The sequence below is a fragment of the Bolinopsis microptera genome, chromosome 3, assembly GCF_026151205.1.
Source record: "Bolinopsis microptera isolate Bmic1 chromosome 3, MBARI_Bmic_1.0, whole genome shotgun sequence".
NCBI classification, from domain to species: domain Eukaryota; kingdom Metazoa; phylum Ctenophora; class Tentaculata; order Lobata; family Bolinopsidae; genus Bolinopsis; species Bolinopsis microptera.
Window position 1 is genome coordinate 3,459,458 of NC_087074.1, and position 14,519 is coordinate 3,473,976.

Here is a 14,519-nt window from a genome sequence, read left to right on the forward strand (position 1 = left end):
CTAGGACAAATATGATCACTCCTCAGTCACATTCTAGAGTTCAGAAAAAAGAGTAAAACACTTTGACTTATTAAAAAATCACCAATTTTTTGGAAATTTTTGGGCGTGCATGAGCGTAAATAATTATGTCCGTGAAAAATTTAGTCCGTGAAAATATGTCCGTGACAATTATGTCCGATAAGGTAGTAAAACGTTACAATGTAACTTAACAACATTTGGAAACCGACACGAATAACAGATTATGAGTCTAGAAATAATATAAAATATTGTTGCGAAATGTGCATGAGGTCAAAAGTGTTAAACTTTTTATCTTTTACTGCACAGCATAAATCTTTGAATTTAATATGGAGTAATTCATTAATCAGGTTATAAAACATTAACAACCTAATGTTTCGTAACTAGCTAAAATTCGATTTCTCCCGTCCTGCTACCCAGAAGTAATTCTCTGAGAAGAAGTTAGTAATATGGCAATAGTTTGTTAATCTCGTTATTGAGTTACTGGGCACGGCCGGGGCACCGTGAGACCTGATTATCCCAAATTCAGGGAATTACTCAGACGGCAAAGGTTACAAATGTAAATACAAATATTAAGCTCTAAGTAACTCTGCTGTGTACTCGATTTTATTTTATTCCAAAATGAGCATTTGATTGGTCATGTGACATCTATCTTGATAGGACTATTTTCACGCTTTGAGCTCCAAATTTCGAAATTAATATTCATAGCTACAATATTCAAACTCCACATATAAAAAATGTATCACATAAAATATTCCTGCAAAGTCCTGGTCACCGTTATAATCGTATTAAAAATGGTTTCTTCACAGAATTATGTAACTTTCCCGGTTGACTGACTTAGAACTTCTACTTTCCACTCCATCGAATAACAGGAAAGCAGCCGCGATAAAAAACCTCTAACTGTTTAGCTTCACTAAATTTCAGAAGGATCACGACGGTTTACAACCGATTATGTTTCTTAGAAACACAAGGGGCCTTGTTGGTAGAACAAGGATTTAGTTTGTAAGTACCGCATGTGGAATTGGAAGGGTGGGCGGAATTGGGGAGCCATCAACTGAAATTGATTGCACTGAAATTGTCATCAAGCTAATGTATTTCTCAGTGCGCTCTGCATCTACATTTGTCCTTCCAGTATTTATGTCCTATGGAATAAAACAGCACACTTATGATCAGAGCATATTTGAAATTGCAATAAATAACAATAATGTTTCATTCGAATTCGTCCAAATCGAAGCATTCATTAAACATTTATCCGTTATTTTAGTCTTCTAAACGATAAAAGCATTATACTTTATAGCGAACTTTTATATTTTCACTGGTCATGTTAGTCGTTGTCCAGAAAATTTATTCTGTCCTGAGTTCTGGGTGATTATCCCTGAAATCCTCCGGTACTAAGGAAACCCCTTTTAATTTGTGAAATTGTAATGCCGAAATGGATCCTTTTCATATAAAACATGGGATGTCTGGCTCCATTACCACTTAAATCCAATTCTCCACAGTACTATTTCTAGGGTTTCACCTCATACCAATGAACGTGGCGTTGTAGAGAGATCTTTAGCCTCTTTCGCTCCCTTTTCCCTGTGAATAATCCTTACATTTAGCATATACCGATATCTGTTCAGACTCAGTGCTGTTTATTTCCCTTTCCGGTGCCACCTGATCAGCAAGCTCCAGGAACTGACTAGGACTGAGTAACCACCTACTTAGTCATCTGGCACTCTTTCAAGCCAGGGAGTCGAGAGTTAGTGTCATGATGATTCGAAATAGTAATACCATTTAGGTCGTTTAAATAAAGTTGAGCATGTGCCAAGTATGTTTCTTTTCACTCGTGATCCATGGTAATGTTTATTTTGAGCGTGAATCACCATCTAGCGTTCACCAATACCACCATATTGCCACGGTAACGTTATTAACCCATTGTTCCACTCCGGGTTTGTAATCCACTATATATAGACTTGTGTCGTTTTGCGCCACTCTAGAGTTGTGGTTAATAAAATGCAGAAGTACGTCTCAAAGTTACCTCCCGTTATATTGTTATTTCGACAATTGTTCAGTCTGTGACATCAGTCACCATGATCCATAGTCTGACCAAGTTGGTTTGAATTGCGATCGTATTCGTAAAAGCTGATGATGTTTCTACTTGACAAGCTTGGTGCTCTGTTCCTTGAGCTGTTCGAAGGTATCCCCCGTCTCTAGACCACTGTACTTAGCACTCACCTCCTCTCCGGCTCCACTTATCAGAGCATTGCTGATCTCAGCTAGTGAAGTGGAACTCTTGATCTGCACCAGCAACACCAGCAACTGAAATTTTATAGTTGTCAAGGGCTCAGCTGTGCAGGTGTCATTTTATACAAAAGTGTTTCTCGTTACACGAAATGTTATAGTGGTCTAAGTCTATATTCTAATCGTGATGTTTAGCTATGCACTCGCTATAACAACAACAACAACAACAACAACTCGCTATAACTTATCGCAGACTTCATAACACTCAGCATTATTTATTTGTTTATTTTGTGCATACCTGCATGAAGAGGAAAGCAATAGTCATCAGGCAAACCATAGAGGTAACCATCATGAGTCCCTTCAGAACCCCAATCTTATTCCTACAGTAACTGAGAGAAACAGTGTCCACTGTCACTCTGTTAATTTCTGTAGACTTCATCATCCCGCCCATCAGACAGACACATTCCATCTCCGTTTTCTTCAACGGGTCTGGCATTATCTGACAGCTTTGGGACTCAAAATACCTGAGAAGAGGGTTGTAACCATGAGCCATAAGGTATTATGAAGAGGGTTGTAACCATGAGCCATTAGGTATTACCATGAGGTACCTATTTAATTATGTATCCGGGGTAACTGGTATGCACCTTTACCGATTGTTGAAATTCGACATCTAGTGATCTAGCATCATTTAGCGTCATCTAGCGTCATCTAGCATCATCTAGCGTCATCTAGCATCATTTAGCGTCATATAGCGTCATCTAGCGTGAAATGACGCTAGATGACGCTAGATCACTAGATGTCGAATTTTAACAATCGGTTAAGATCCACTGGTATTTGGTTACTTCTGTCTCTGAGCAACCCGACTGAGCTTACAATGACATGAATTGTTTCTTATCACTTCTCATTTTTGACATGTTATCGGTGACCTATCGGCTACATTGTGGTCAGCGTGATAATGCAGATGTTAAATACTAACTTACTGGGAACCGAAAGCGGTGGTGAACGCCCCAAAAGCGCAAGTAACCATGGTTACAAGCAGTATAAGGAGGACACAAACCAATCTGAACTTAGATCTGTTGTTGTGTAGCGCGATTGTAAACACGCTGGAGGAGAGCAGGAATATCCCCGCCCAGACTGAAGGGGAGGTTCTTGATTAGGAGTTGTTCGTTAGTATTAGGAATAGTCGATCGCGGCTTTTGTGAACATTGTTCTGTAACTTTATAAGATGTTGTGGTTGTTAAACCAAGATAGTATAAGATTTTGATAGCTTTATAACCAACGACTCAACTAGTCATGATTGTTGCATGATCAAAGCCTACTGACATCAAAGCATATCGACTTTTTGCCTAAGCCGTATGCTCATAACATTTAGACCTTGTTACTTCTTCGGAAAAATGAACACATATTTCCGTTCGGTGCTTCAACTGTGCAGAAATCAGAATCTGCTGACATTTTGCAGAAACACTGTGATTAGCACTTGGTCATGAGTACTAATATTAAGTCATATACTGGCTTAGCAACAGAGATAATCTGAGACGTACTTAGCATCGTGCTAGATAAATATGGGTGTGACAGAGAGGGCCGCACGGAAATAAAATTCTGTAAACATGAACAATGTTTAGCAGCCTAGAATCAGATATTATGCTGCAATTATTCCGATCGGGTGTATACTGTGAATTATTGCACCACTTTTGACTCCTATAAATTTGACTCACTAATTTCACAGATTCATCAAAGTTGGGAAAGTTATGTGATCTTAATTGGTGCTAATGCAAAGACCGTATATGTCATTATAAAAAAGGCGAGGATGCTTGATAAGCGTGCGATGAGCTTCATTCTACTGTATCATTCTACTTATGGTGCATCTTATTCTCCCCTGAATACCTACTTGGTAGTTGGTCGTTACAATTTTCCCAGAGTACCTACTTGACACACAGCACTTCTAAATGTACCTACTTGGAGTGAATATAGAAGGTATGCCATGAACTGCGGAGTGTTCCCGCACGTAGTAAGTCAGCCCGATGATGTACAGCGCACCGCACCCACTTGTCAAGGTGCACAGTCTATACGCCAGAGTGTCCTGGTAACTGTTCGGAACTAACTTGGCAAAGTCTGAGTTTTGAGCAAACATGGCTGAAGTTAAGGTAAAATTAAAACAGGGTTTGACGATCAGGGTAAGAAACAAGAATGCAGATGCAGTTAAGAGCAAGCTGGTGTGTTGAGGAATTAAGAGCAAGGTGGTGTTGGGGAGTACACGGTCGTTTCCGGGAAGTCTCTAGCTGCATGTAGAACCACGTGATTAGGTAGTACATGCGTATAGACGAGAGGGTCATTAACATTCAGTATCAATCAAGAGGTGACAAAAATAGATAGCCAACAAAATAGGCGAAAGGATTTCTTATACTGTTAAGTATTATCGTCCCATATAATTATAGTATAGAGTTTACAAAAACTCTTACAACAAACAACAAACTCTTACAACATAATATAGAGTTTACAACAACATAAAAAAACTATCAAGAAATTTTGATTGGCGCTGAGAGGATAGATCTTCAAGGGTACGGGATCTACACGAAAGTCCATTGTTCTTTAAGCTATTAAGTTAACAACTATTTCAAGAATGTGTGTCCGTTTTGAGTATACCTAGTTGTGTATAATACACAACTAGGTACTATTACTATGTATATATATATATTATACTATTACTATACTACTACTAACTATAAGACTGTTCTCATTCAATTCCTCAAGTCTCATCTTATCTGCAATATTTACACATAGGTGAAGTGTGAAGAGCATGGGATAGTTTAGATCCACGTGATCAGTGAGTACAGGCGTTTAGATGAGAGGATCAGGGAGAGTTGCAGATTATTTATTGGTTTTCTGCCCAAAATGCGGGCCGGAAAGATTTTCTCTTGATCTCTTCATTGTATTTTGAACTTCCTGATATTTATTGCCAAACTTAAACAATAACTTCAGCGTAATTGAATTTAATGTTAATGGTCGCAATTTCTCACGACCTCTGGAGAGTTTCTGCGTGATCATTGGGCCAGATACTATGTAACCCTGGTTTTTGTGATTTAAAGATAAGGTACGTGTAACTCGCATGTTTTAACCTAACGTCCTCGCCATTTATATCCCTCCTCTAAATTTGATTTGTGTTGTATTGAGTTCATGGTGTGTTATATTGATAACGATGGAGTGCGTAAGGAACATCAACATTTATCAATTTCTTTAATTAAATTCTACGACACTGACAGGATATAAGAATGAACATGCAGTTACGTTGACTCTATCGCTTTTGATGATTACGTTACCACGCGCTTCAACATGCGGAAACTTGTACACTTTTGCTTGCGATGACCTGCCTTTCGCTGCCTTCTCCCATCTTCTCTAACATTCTACCACCCATCCTCCTACTGGTACTGACCTCTTCTATTCCTCCAATAGTTCAGAGTATCGCAAGAGTCAGCGTTACTCTTCACTCCTTCTCTAACCCTGAGAATAAACTACTGGACGGTTCATATTGTAACAGTGATCAGTCGCCCTGTTTGCTTAAACTACTGGTTAAGTTTGATGCTCCTTTTGTTGAAAGGTTAGTTATTGTCTTCACAAGAAATTTCATTCTATCCAATAAAATCGGACCAATATTATTCAGGGTTGGAAATCAAAACAATCTACATAGCTGCCTTTCCGACCGGACGTAGCAGAAATTTCTAAATCCTGATATTCAATGACACGATGGGGGGAGCACTCGCCTTGCACCGGCTATCTCAGTTAAAATCGCTTTGTCGGTGTATATTATGAGGCCTGTCACTGCGTGTACCCGCATTGAGGTGCAGTTAGGGTAGTTGGGGGTGCAACCTGCTTCATGTTATGTTTTGGTTGTATCCGCCAGGCCGTTCAAGCTCAACTTTGTAACGGTTAATCACTTAACTGGATTGTGTCTACAAATGTCAGCGTAGATCGTAATTAAGTAGGTCCTTACTTGATCCAACTTGCTTCCGTTGACTTTTCTAATGCATAAAATTGTAAAATATTTTATTACACTTTAAATTAATCGAATATCTTAATATGCCGTTCGAAGATTATTAATTACTTAAAATTTTATTATTAAGTTAAAACCCGGTAATCAAGCTTTGTAAACAACAAATACCCTGAACCAGTCGAGTTACTACATTTACAAAGTCATTATCTCATAAATTTGAACCATATGAACGACAGAATTCTGCAGCCCTTGAAATGTTGAAAATCTTAAAATAAACTCTCCATCAGTTTTGTAACAAGCCAAGCGAAGTCGAGTGTGATAAATTTCCCGTTGGGAGATGATATTCTGACAAACGACCACAGACGTGTTCCTAATCCTTTCCCTGCTAATTCAACTGTCACTGATGTAAGCTTTTAGTTTTACAATGATATATTCAAATCTTTGAATTAATGATTTTAAACAGTTCCACTTTAAAAAGTTCCATTAAATGAATATAGAAGTCCCGCTATCGTCAAGTGCCAATATTAGTAACGCATGTGTTGGGTCTGTGAGCTTTTCCCTAAGCATTAACATTTCCTGACAGGCAATAAGACTGATAACATTCAGTGTACGAGCATTCGACTTCTCATTCAACAGACAAGATGTCGCCAAGTTTTCCTTCAGCAACTTCGCACAGTTTGGAACTGAGACCTACATTTTAACCTCTGGATATTCACAGTTTAATTTAACAACCAATGTGGGTATCTTTTAACATTTGTAACATTTTCCTTCGCTCACTTTTTTATAATTAAATTGATGTTAAATTGATGTTAAATTGATGTTAAATTGATGTTAAATTGATGTTAAATTGATGTTAAATTGATGTTAAATTGATGTTAAATTGATGTTAATGTAAAACAACCCTTACGCTTTAAATTTATTCTGCACACCGTTTCTTGTATTGACACATACATTATAAATATCTCCGGGATTTCGACGCGGGATCATATTATCACTCAGCCCGGCCCGCTGTTAGATAAACATCTCAAGGTGATATCATCCCGCCCCGGAAATTTGTATAAACCCGGCCCGCTTTTTAGTCGTAACTGATGTTTATCATTCAATTCTCCGACTTACAATAATCAATGATACTGCTGATTAGAACTCGATAATAGTAGAACAGTTAGACGCGCGATCACGTGGGCGCGTCACGTGCGTACCACGTGCCACCAATAGCATACGCTGAGTCTATACCACGTGACACGAAAGCGCACCACGTGATATGAAACATCGTAACCGTCCACTTCTTTTACACGCAAATTCCTGGGAACGTTGCCAAAGCAGCTAATTCTTGGAATTTCTCCAACGCGTGGCGTGAGAAGTTGGCGACTAGCCAGCTACCCTTGTCCGTGCCCTAAAATAGTATTGTTTTGCTTGCTCTCCTTCCAGCTCTTGTTCCTGCTAACGTTCAAGCTATTGCTCCACTTACACTATGACAGATCGGTTTGACATTCAGATTCTAATGTATTTCTAAAGTATAAATCCCTTGTCGAAATCGCCGGAGATAATTATAATCCATAAACACTTCACGCTCAGGGCTAAATAAATGTAATCCCTCAGCTGGCGCTTCGGGATTACATATTAACACAAAACTCGTGCGCTGCGCGCACTCGTATGTGTTTATCAGATCATCCCGCTAGCGCGGGATGATCTGTTATATAAACCCTTTGCGTGGCGGGTTTATGTTATTACAAACCTCACAGATAACATGTGAGACGGACTACTACGCTGACTGCTCAGTTCACTGCACCGAGACGGCCACATCTTCATGTAATGAAACGGACGGCACTAAAGTCTGTAAACTTGGCTGGTCTGGCCCGGACTGCGATATTGGTTGGTGGAGTTTCAACTTCTGCATTGTTTCAGTCTGACTAAATTAGGTTAAGACATGTGACTGAAAACAATTGAGCCTTTAAACAATTAGATAATTTGCAGTCCTGTCGTGATTATGAAGACATTCTGAAGAGTGATTAAGTGGATCGGTGTTAATTTGTGATTTCATGATATTTCTATGAAGAATTTTCTATGAAGACGGGAATGGCTTGATAAGAAACCCTGACTAATGAACTCGATACATTCTAGAGTTTAGCCCACTTCCACCGTAGTGTATGGTATATTGTATGCCGAACGTACTGTATTGCTTTATCGCTGAAAAATGATATCATATATTGAGTATTGACACACAAGTACCTCTTTTTTTCGTTGGTTCTAAATAACTGCGATGAATGCTGTGAGACTTCCGGTTATTGCGGAAATGTTTTGTCTTCTACTCTTCATCCAAATATTGATAGGTAAACCTTGTTATTTTCCTTGCTGTCTTGTTGACTGTTTGAAATTAAACATCATAAAATGCAATGGTTTTGTAACGGGTGGGGACGGGTGGGTGGGGCTAAATTAATTTCACGCGTGACAGCGTTTTACCAACCTGCTTGCGTTAGCTAATTTTTGAAAATTGTGATTTGATTAATAATCAGTTCATAATATGAGTATTGCTGAAAGCACAGTGTAAGGCCTATATATGATAATAATATATGTTATTAATCAAATCAAAATATAACTTTTTCAGAATACGCTGTCCCTTGTATGCCGAACACAAGTGCATTGCACGCCAGTTTTACTCCTAACAAAGTATCGTTCAACGAAAATAACGTTGTCACCGTAACCTGCGACCAAGGTTACCAGCCTGCATTAACCAACCTGACTTGCTTGAAGACTGGGTCTTGGAATCCACACTGGCCTTACTGTCTGCAAATAGGTGAGTAAAATTCGCCCTGAATAAAATGTTTTGGTTTTTTATCGTTGGTATTCATTGCCCTCTGCACATAAACATTGGTCAACAATATCATTAATCAAGACTTTAACACTTTCAGAATGTCCTAAACTGTTGATTCCAAACGGAGATGTTACCCCGAACACTGTGATTCAAAACCCCTCTCCTATTGGGACTATTGCTAGCTTCACTTGCCTACCTGGTAACACATTAACCGGTAACACAATCCTATCTTGTCAGAGTGACGGATCTTGGAATGGGACCGTTCCCGTCTGCAATGTTAACAGTAAGTATTTAGTAGAGTCGTCATTTTCCTTGTTTTTCCTCAAACAAGCATTCCGAAATCGCTGAATTTAATCATATTCATTGTTCATCATGACGCCTATCATTTGATTTGAAAGCTCATTTTCTCCAACTTGTAGTGTGTCCAGACGTAAAAGGACCAGCATCAGGTGTGGGTTACTACTTAGCGAACCCTCCAGCCCGACATCCAGGAAACGTCTTCAAACAAAGCTGTGGTCGGTCTTACGTAGGACGAGGCCCAGAAGAGAGGTTGTGTCAAAACAACGGGACATGGAGTGGTACTGCCATCTCTTGTCATCGCAGTAAGTTTGCAAGTTCCTCAGCTACCAAGTTACTGATTAGACTAGTTTATGAGTAGTTTATGATTAGACTAGTTGATGTCTCGACAGGTTTACTGTAAAGAAAAACAGTCAATGCAATTATGATGGCGTCTTTAAGATCAGTTCGAAGTTATGATCAGCTCACACCAGGTATTTTGAGATTCCTACAGCAATAACAATGCCATTATTAAAAATGCCACATTCCAAACATCCTAGAGTGTTCAAAGTTTGACGACATGAACGGAAGGGTGGTGTACTCTACAGGAACACCATCAGAGGACACCACTGCTACGTTTAGTTGTGATGAAGGCAGCAGCCTAGTGGGCGAGAGAACTGCTCGTTGTCTTGCTGATGGAATATGGAATATCACTGATGCTCCTAAATGTGTTCCAAGTAAGCTAGCAGCTTTATTTACTATGATAAACATATTACAGTGTTCAACTGGCTTTGGAACATTCTGAACATTCTGAAATCCGAATATTGCTCAATGTGTAAAAGTAAATAATGACTGTGGAAAGTTTGCGGTTTATTTACGTCAAACCACGCTTAGGTTGCAGTTTAGAATATGGTATTGATGGAAATGTTACAGTATCTCCGTCGACCTACAAAACAGACTCTCTGGAAGTGGGGTACACTCTCACTTTTAGTTGTCAGGGTCCCTACCTTTCCTATCTCTCCACATCTCCCCTCATGACCTGTTTAGATACCGGAAATTGGAACTCGACTGTCCCCTCTTGTATTCCAATAGTTGACAATATCGACAGGAAAATAGACCGTAAGTTTTCCGATGCCAGAATATTATAGTAGATTCGTAGCATTAGTAGATTAGCAGCATTTTTCTGGAGAATAAATCAAATATTATCTTGAAATAAATTGTTTGCCACATAAGGGTGACTACTATTATAAAGTATAAAGGAAAGTGTATAGCATAATATGAACATTAATTACAGGTCTCCTGATCTCTGGCCTTTCAGTCTTGTCCGGAGTACTAGCTGCCTTCGCTGTCATCATCTTCATCCTGTTCTACGTCAACAAGAAGGTTCTAGATAGAACCAGACAAATTCCCGACCAAGGATCACATAGCCGTCAATCTCAACGCTCGATTAGATTGAACCAAATTTCAATATCACAATCAGAAGGACCCCGAATAAATCCGAGAAAGTGCAGTGGACAAATGACATTTGGTTCAAATATGGCCAACAGTCGGAACACAAATAGAGTTTCCGTTGTAGGAATAACCAATCAGGCGTTTGTTGACGATTTTTGAAAAGATGGAATGAGTATGAACTATTGAGAATGCCAACAACTCTAACTGTAGGTGGATATAACTTAACGGATAGATAAGAACTGATAGCAAGATCAGTTCTACACAGTACACACTGATCCGAACTTTGAACTTGAAGTCCGGACAGTTCACAAGGGGAAGCTAGATTAAGACTTAAGAGTAATTTCAATCGATCAGCTAAAAGTGAAGAAGAGGTAACTCAAACTGGATTCTAGAAACTTGAGCCAGCTCACTGGTATTGCATATAACGATATTTTCATAGAGATAATTGTATCAGAAAACGAAAAAAAAGCTATGAGGTATGTCTGAAAAAATTAGCCAAGCTTAGCCTTAAGTCATTTACATTTTTGTCATTTACATTTTTGGTACAAATTTATCAAAATCGGAGAAAAAATGTTGTACCAACATGGACCATGGCATTTATTCATTATTACATTGACGGGTATGCTCACAGTTACATGTCACATCTGTGATCTGCATCAGCAAAATTTATTTATTACCCAAATCCCCATTTCAATTCCTTAACATTGAAAATGAACATCAGAGCTTAACATTTTGGAAATAATACCACCTATCCAACGTTGCTAAATACAACGTAATTTTCGATGGATCACCATATTTTTATTGGATCGCCTTTAAATTTACGCATTACCCCATACCTAGCTGTGTCCTGTATAATATAGGTAACTAATACAGAAAATTAGAAAGGCCATACCGAGTAATGAGCAGAGTAATATGATTTCCAAATGTCAATAATAAGTGTTTACTTTAAACATAAATTTAGATAAACTTAAACATTAAAGGTGTCAATGTTATGTTTTTATTTGGAGCATGATGATTATTGATGAGTGGTATTTTATTTGAAACGTATCACTATCAGATAACAACATTTCAATGTTTCCTCATTCTTGCTTCATCAAATTGTCATTTAAGATAATTTTAGAAATATTAAGTGGGAATGTAAAAATAATGATAAAAACATACTATATATAACGAATAAATACATGTGACATGGCATACAATTATACATAAATGTCAGGACAGTCCGATGTAATTGTAGAACTGTAGTATCAAGTATTGAGTATAGGTCGCCTGATATGACACGTACTCACGTATGGCTATGCTGCTTATTACCTGGCACGCTAATCCCTGCATTGTGCATGGGCGGTGCTCTTTTCAAGCTTTCAGAAACTTGCTAAACCAGTATATAGCCCTGTGCACGCTTAAAAGATCTGACAGGTCGCTTGTTAGGCCGTTAGGAGTAAGGGGCCATTTACTTAGGACCTCCGCCAAAATCGCAGATTTTCAGACCACTCCCCAGTCCCCTCCCCCTGTCCGGGTGTGTCCGAATTTTCAAAACCACCCCCTTCCCCCGGACGTCCAAATTTCCAGCTACGTTTAAAAGTACAAATAAAACAACAAACAAACTCAAATTCATTCATGTTAATAAAATTTAAAGAGTTGAAATGAAATTCAAAGAGTTAAAATAAATGAAACTTTTTTCTTGATTCTGCCAAAATTTCCGGACCACAGACGTCCGGATTTTCAAAAACCACCCCCTCCGATCCCCCTGTCGGGATTTGTCCGAAATTGCATGATGCAATCCGCGCAATTTGTGGATTGGAGTGTGCCTTTCGGTAGAAATATAACTTGCACGTACCAAAGCACATTATCCCCAAATTAAATTGCACGCATTGCAAAAGCGTTTTAAAAACTTGCTTGAGCTTGGCTGTAAGCGTGCCTTTCTTTTATACTATAAGTTATAGTTATACTATGCGCGGCGCTCTTTTCGAGATCCTGCATGCAGTATGTGCTGCATACATTGCATGCATTATATATGAGAGGATCGAGCGAGCAATAGACTAGCGGCAAGCTAAATAATTTTAAAACTAATTCATGAGCAAAGTTGGAGGACGTCCGGACGTCGTCGCGCGAAGACGAGAAAAATAATTGTAGCGGAGCTGCTACATGCTAACGCGACGGATGATACTCGTTTAAATGTTTGGGCCACGCCGGCACGCCGCGCCGAGTTGCAAAGAATTTTGAAATCTTCAATTACAAATTAATTGTTAATATAATAGTTTTATAACACTCTACATGCTCAAATTCTAAAATTTTTCTAATTGGACTCCTGGCAGTTAAAACCATAAATCGAATAAATAAAATGTATTTCATATTTTTGAACGCTGATTCTAGGTAGTGCGCCATCGACAGTGAACCGCGCGTGCCGACTGTAGGATGGTTTTTTAGCGCTAATTTCGGCCATCACAAAATTCTTGAAACAAATGCATATTGAGTAACCTTCCCTTGATCCAATTTGAACAAAAATTGGTAAGCTTACTCATAGACTTACAAGGAAAGTGTCCGAAAAATTTAAAACATATCCAACTAAGGGGTGCACGATAAAAAATAAACTTGCTCGGATTTTCAAAATTTTTGTACCATTGTTTTCTAGAGACTGTGGGAATTTTCACAGTACCAAATTTGTTTTACCTTTTTGGAATGATCAGTGAGTATCGCCTAGGTGCCATATTTGATGGTGCGCGGCTTTTGGAGCAAAATTAGGTGTAAAAGTCGCGTAATTTCAAATTTGACGAAATTCGTTGATTTTTGTCGTATTATTCTGTCATATCTCAGGTTGCTGTATATGAATTATGCCGAAAATTTGTCAGAACCTTCCAATTATACTTAACTACCGAACCTAATTTAGTTGGGAGTGATTGGCTTTGATTAAGAGGTCTAAAAATGACAAAATAGGCATAAATTCGTTGATAACTCAAATTCTGACCATCGAAATGGCTCAAACTAAATTAGGTTCAGTAGAACATAAGTGTTTACGTAAGCAGACCAAATTTCAGCTAAATTGTTATATGGGAAGTATTATAACTTTTTGATTGTTTCCAAAATAATGTGCTGGCCGAAATACGAGCCAAAAAACATTCAATGGTCAGCGCGCGCGTCTTACGGTCGATGGCGCACTGCCTAATCCAACCATCAAACATTATGTTACAGCTAAAAGCAACGTATTTTGCCCCATTTTCATCACTATATCAACTTTACTGGGCCGCGCGCTCAGCCTGTCATTCCACCGAATTTCTATTATTATATGAACATAATAGCCTGAGGTCCCCAGGTAATATTATAATCAACTCCGATATCCACCAAATTTATGACGATATTATATTGTATATAATAAGAAGTTGGCCTAATTTCTCGTTAGTATAGTGTATAGGGTTAGAGTTTTAGCATAATATGCTTCAGTTAGAGTTAGTATAGCCATAGGGTTAGAGTTGAGTCGGCGACAGACGCTGTATACCTCTTTTTATTTCGCGCGAAAGAAAAGATCAGAGGTAGGTATGATACAACGTGTTCACCTAACCATGTGCTTTCGCGCCACTGCGGGCGCGCTTGTTTTACCGCCGTGATCTGAGGTGGACGCGCGCTACTGCAAGCGCAAGGGCTCTGGATAGAGCAATACAACGTGTGTAGCAAGGTTATACTTATATATTAGGGTCATGGTAATTTACCTAGCTTGCTAGTCTATTGCTCGCTCCTCTCACGTATATTATATTATAT

General features: G+C 38.7%; 2 protein-coding genes across 2 annotated transcripts; one reads left to right on the forward strand and one right to left on the reverse strand.

Annotated features, from left to right (window-relative positions):
- Positions 1 to 1,186: 1,186 nt before the first annotated feature.
- LOC134813390 (uncharacterized) lies at positions 1,187 to 4,453 on the reverse strand. Its single transcript, XM_063821127.1, has 4 exons — positions 4,195 to 4,453; positions 3,219 to 3,372; positions 2,537 to 2,762; positions 1,187 to 2,316 (listed from the first exon to the last, which is right to left on the reverse strand). Exons 1-4 carry the CDS (start codon positions 4,367 to 4,369, stop codon positions 2,152 to 2,154), a joined length of 720 nt encoding a protein of 239 aa, XP_063677197.1. The 5' UTR covers positions 4,370 to 4,453; the 3' UTR covers positions 1,187 to 2,151.
- A 1,043-nt stretch (positions 4,454 to 5,496) lies between these two features.
- On the forward strand, positions 5,497 to 11,847 carry LOC134812369 (P-selectin-like). The gene is made up of 10 exons (XM_063819762.1): positions 5,497 to 5,833; positions 6,514 to 6,631; positions 6,810 to 6,962; positions 7,969 to 8,098; positions 8,832 to 9,020; positions 9,136 to 9,321; positions 9,458 to 9,640; positions 9,875 to 10,051; positions 10,209 to 10,433; positions 10,609 to 11,847. The coding sequence occupies exons 1-10, from the start codon at positions 5,598 to 5,600 to the stop codon at positions 10,923 to 10,925; spliced, it is 1,914 nt and encodes a 637-aa protein (XP_063675832.1). The 5' UTR covers positions 5,497 to 5,597; the 3' UTR covers positions 10,926 to 11,847.
- The last annotated feature ends 2,672 nt before the right edge of the window (positions 11,848 to 14,519 follow it).

What these genes read in the sequence shown, in the direction of transcription:
- LOC134813390 (XM_063821127.1), bottom strand. Translation starts at nt 4,369, where the DNA reads ATGTTTGCTCAAAACTCAGACTTTGCCAAGTTAGTTCCGAACAGTTAC. An exon ending in ACCTTCTATATTCACTCCAA is followed by an intron (nt 3,373 to 4,194) that starts GTAGGTACATTT and finishes CCTCCCCTTCAG; the next exon opens with TCTGGGCGGGGATATTCCTG. An exon ending in ACCACCGCTTTCGGTTCCCA is followed by an intron (nt 2,763 to 3,218) that starts GTAAGTTAGTAT and finishes CCCTCTTCTCAG; the next exon opens with GTATTTTGAGTCCCAAAGCT.
- LOC134812369 (XM_063819762.1), top strand. Translation starts at nt 5,598, where the DNA reads ATGACCTGCCTTTCGCTGCCTTCTCCCATCTTCTCTAACATTCTACCA. An exon ending in TGGCCCGGACTGCGATATTG is followed by an intron (nt 8,099 to 8,831) that starts GTTGGTGGAGTT and finishes TAACTTTTTCAG; the next exon opens with AATACGCTGTCCCTTGTATG. An exon ending in TGCCATCTCTTGTCATCGCA is followed by an intron (nt 9,641 to 9,874) that starts GTAAGTTTGCAA and finishes CAAACATCCTAG; the next exon opens with AGTGTTCAAAGTTTGACGAC.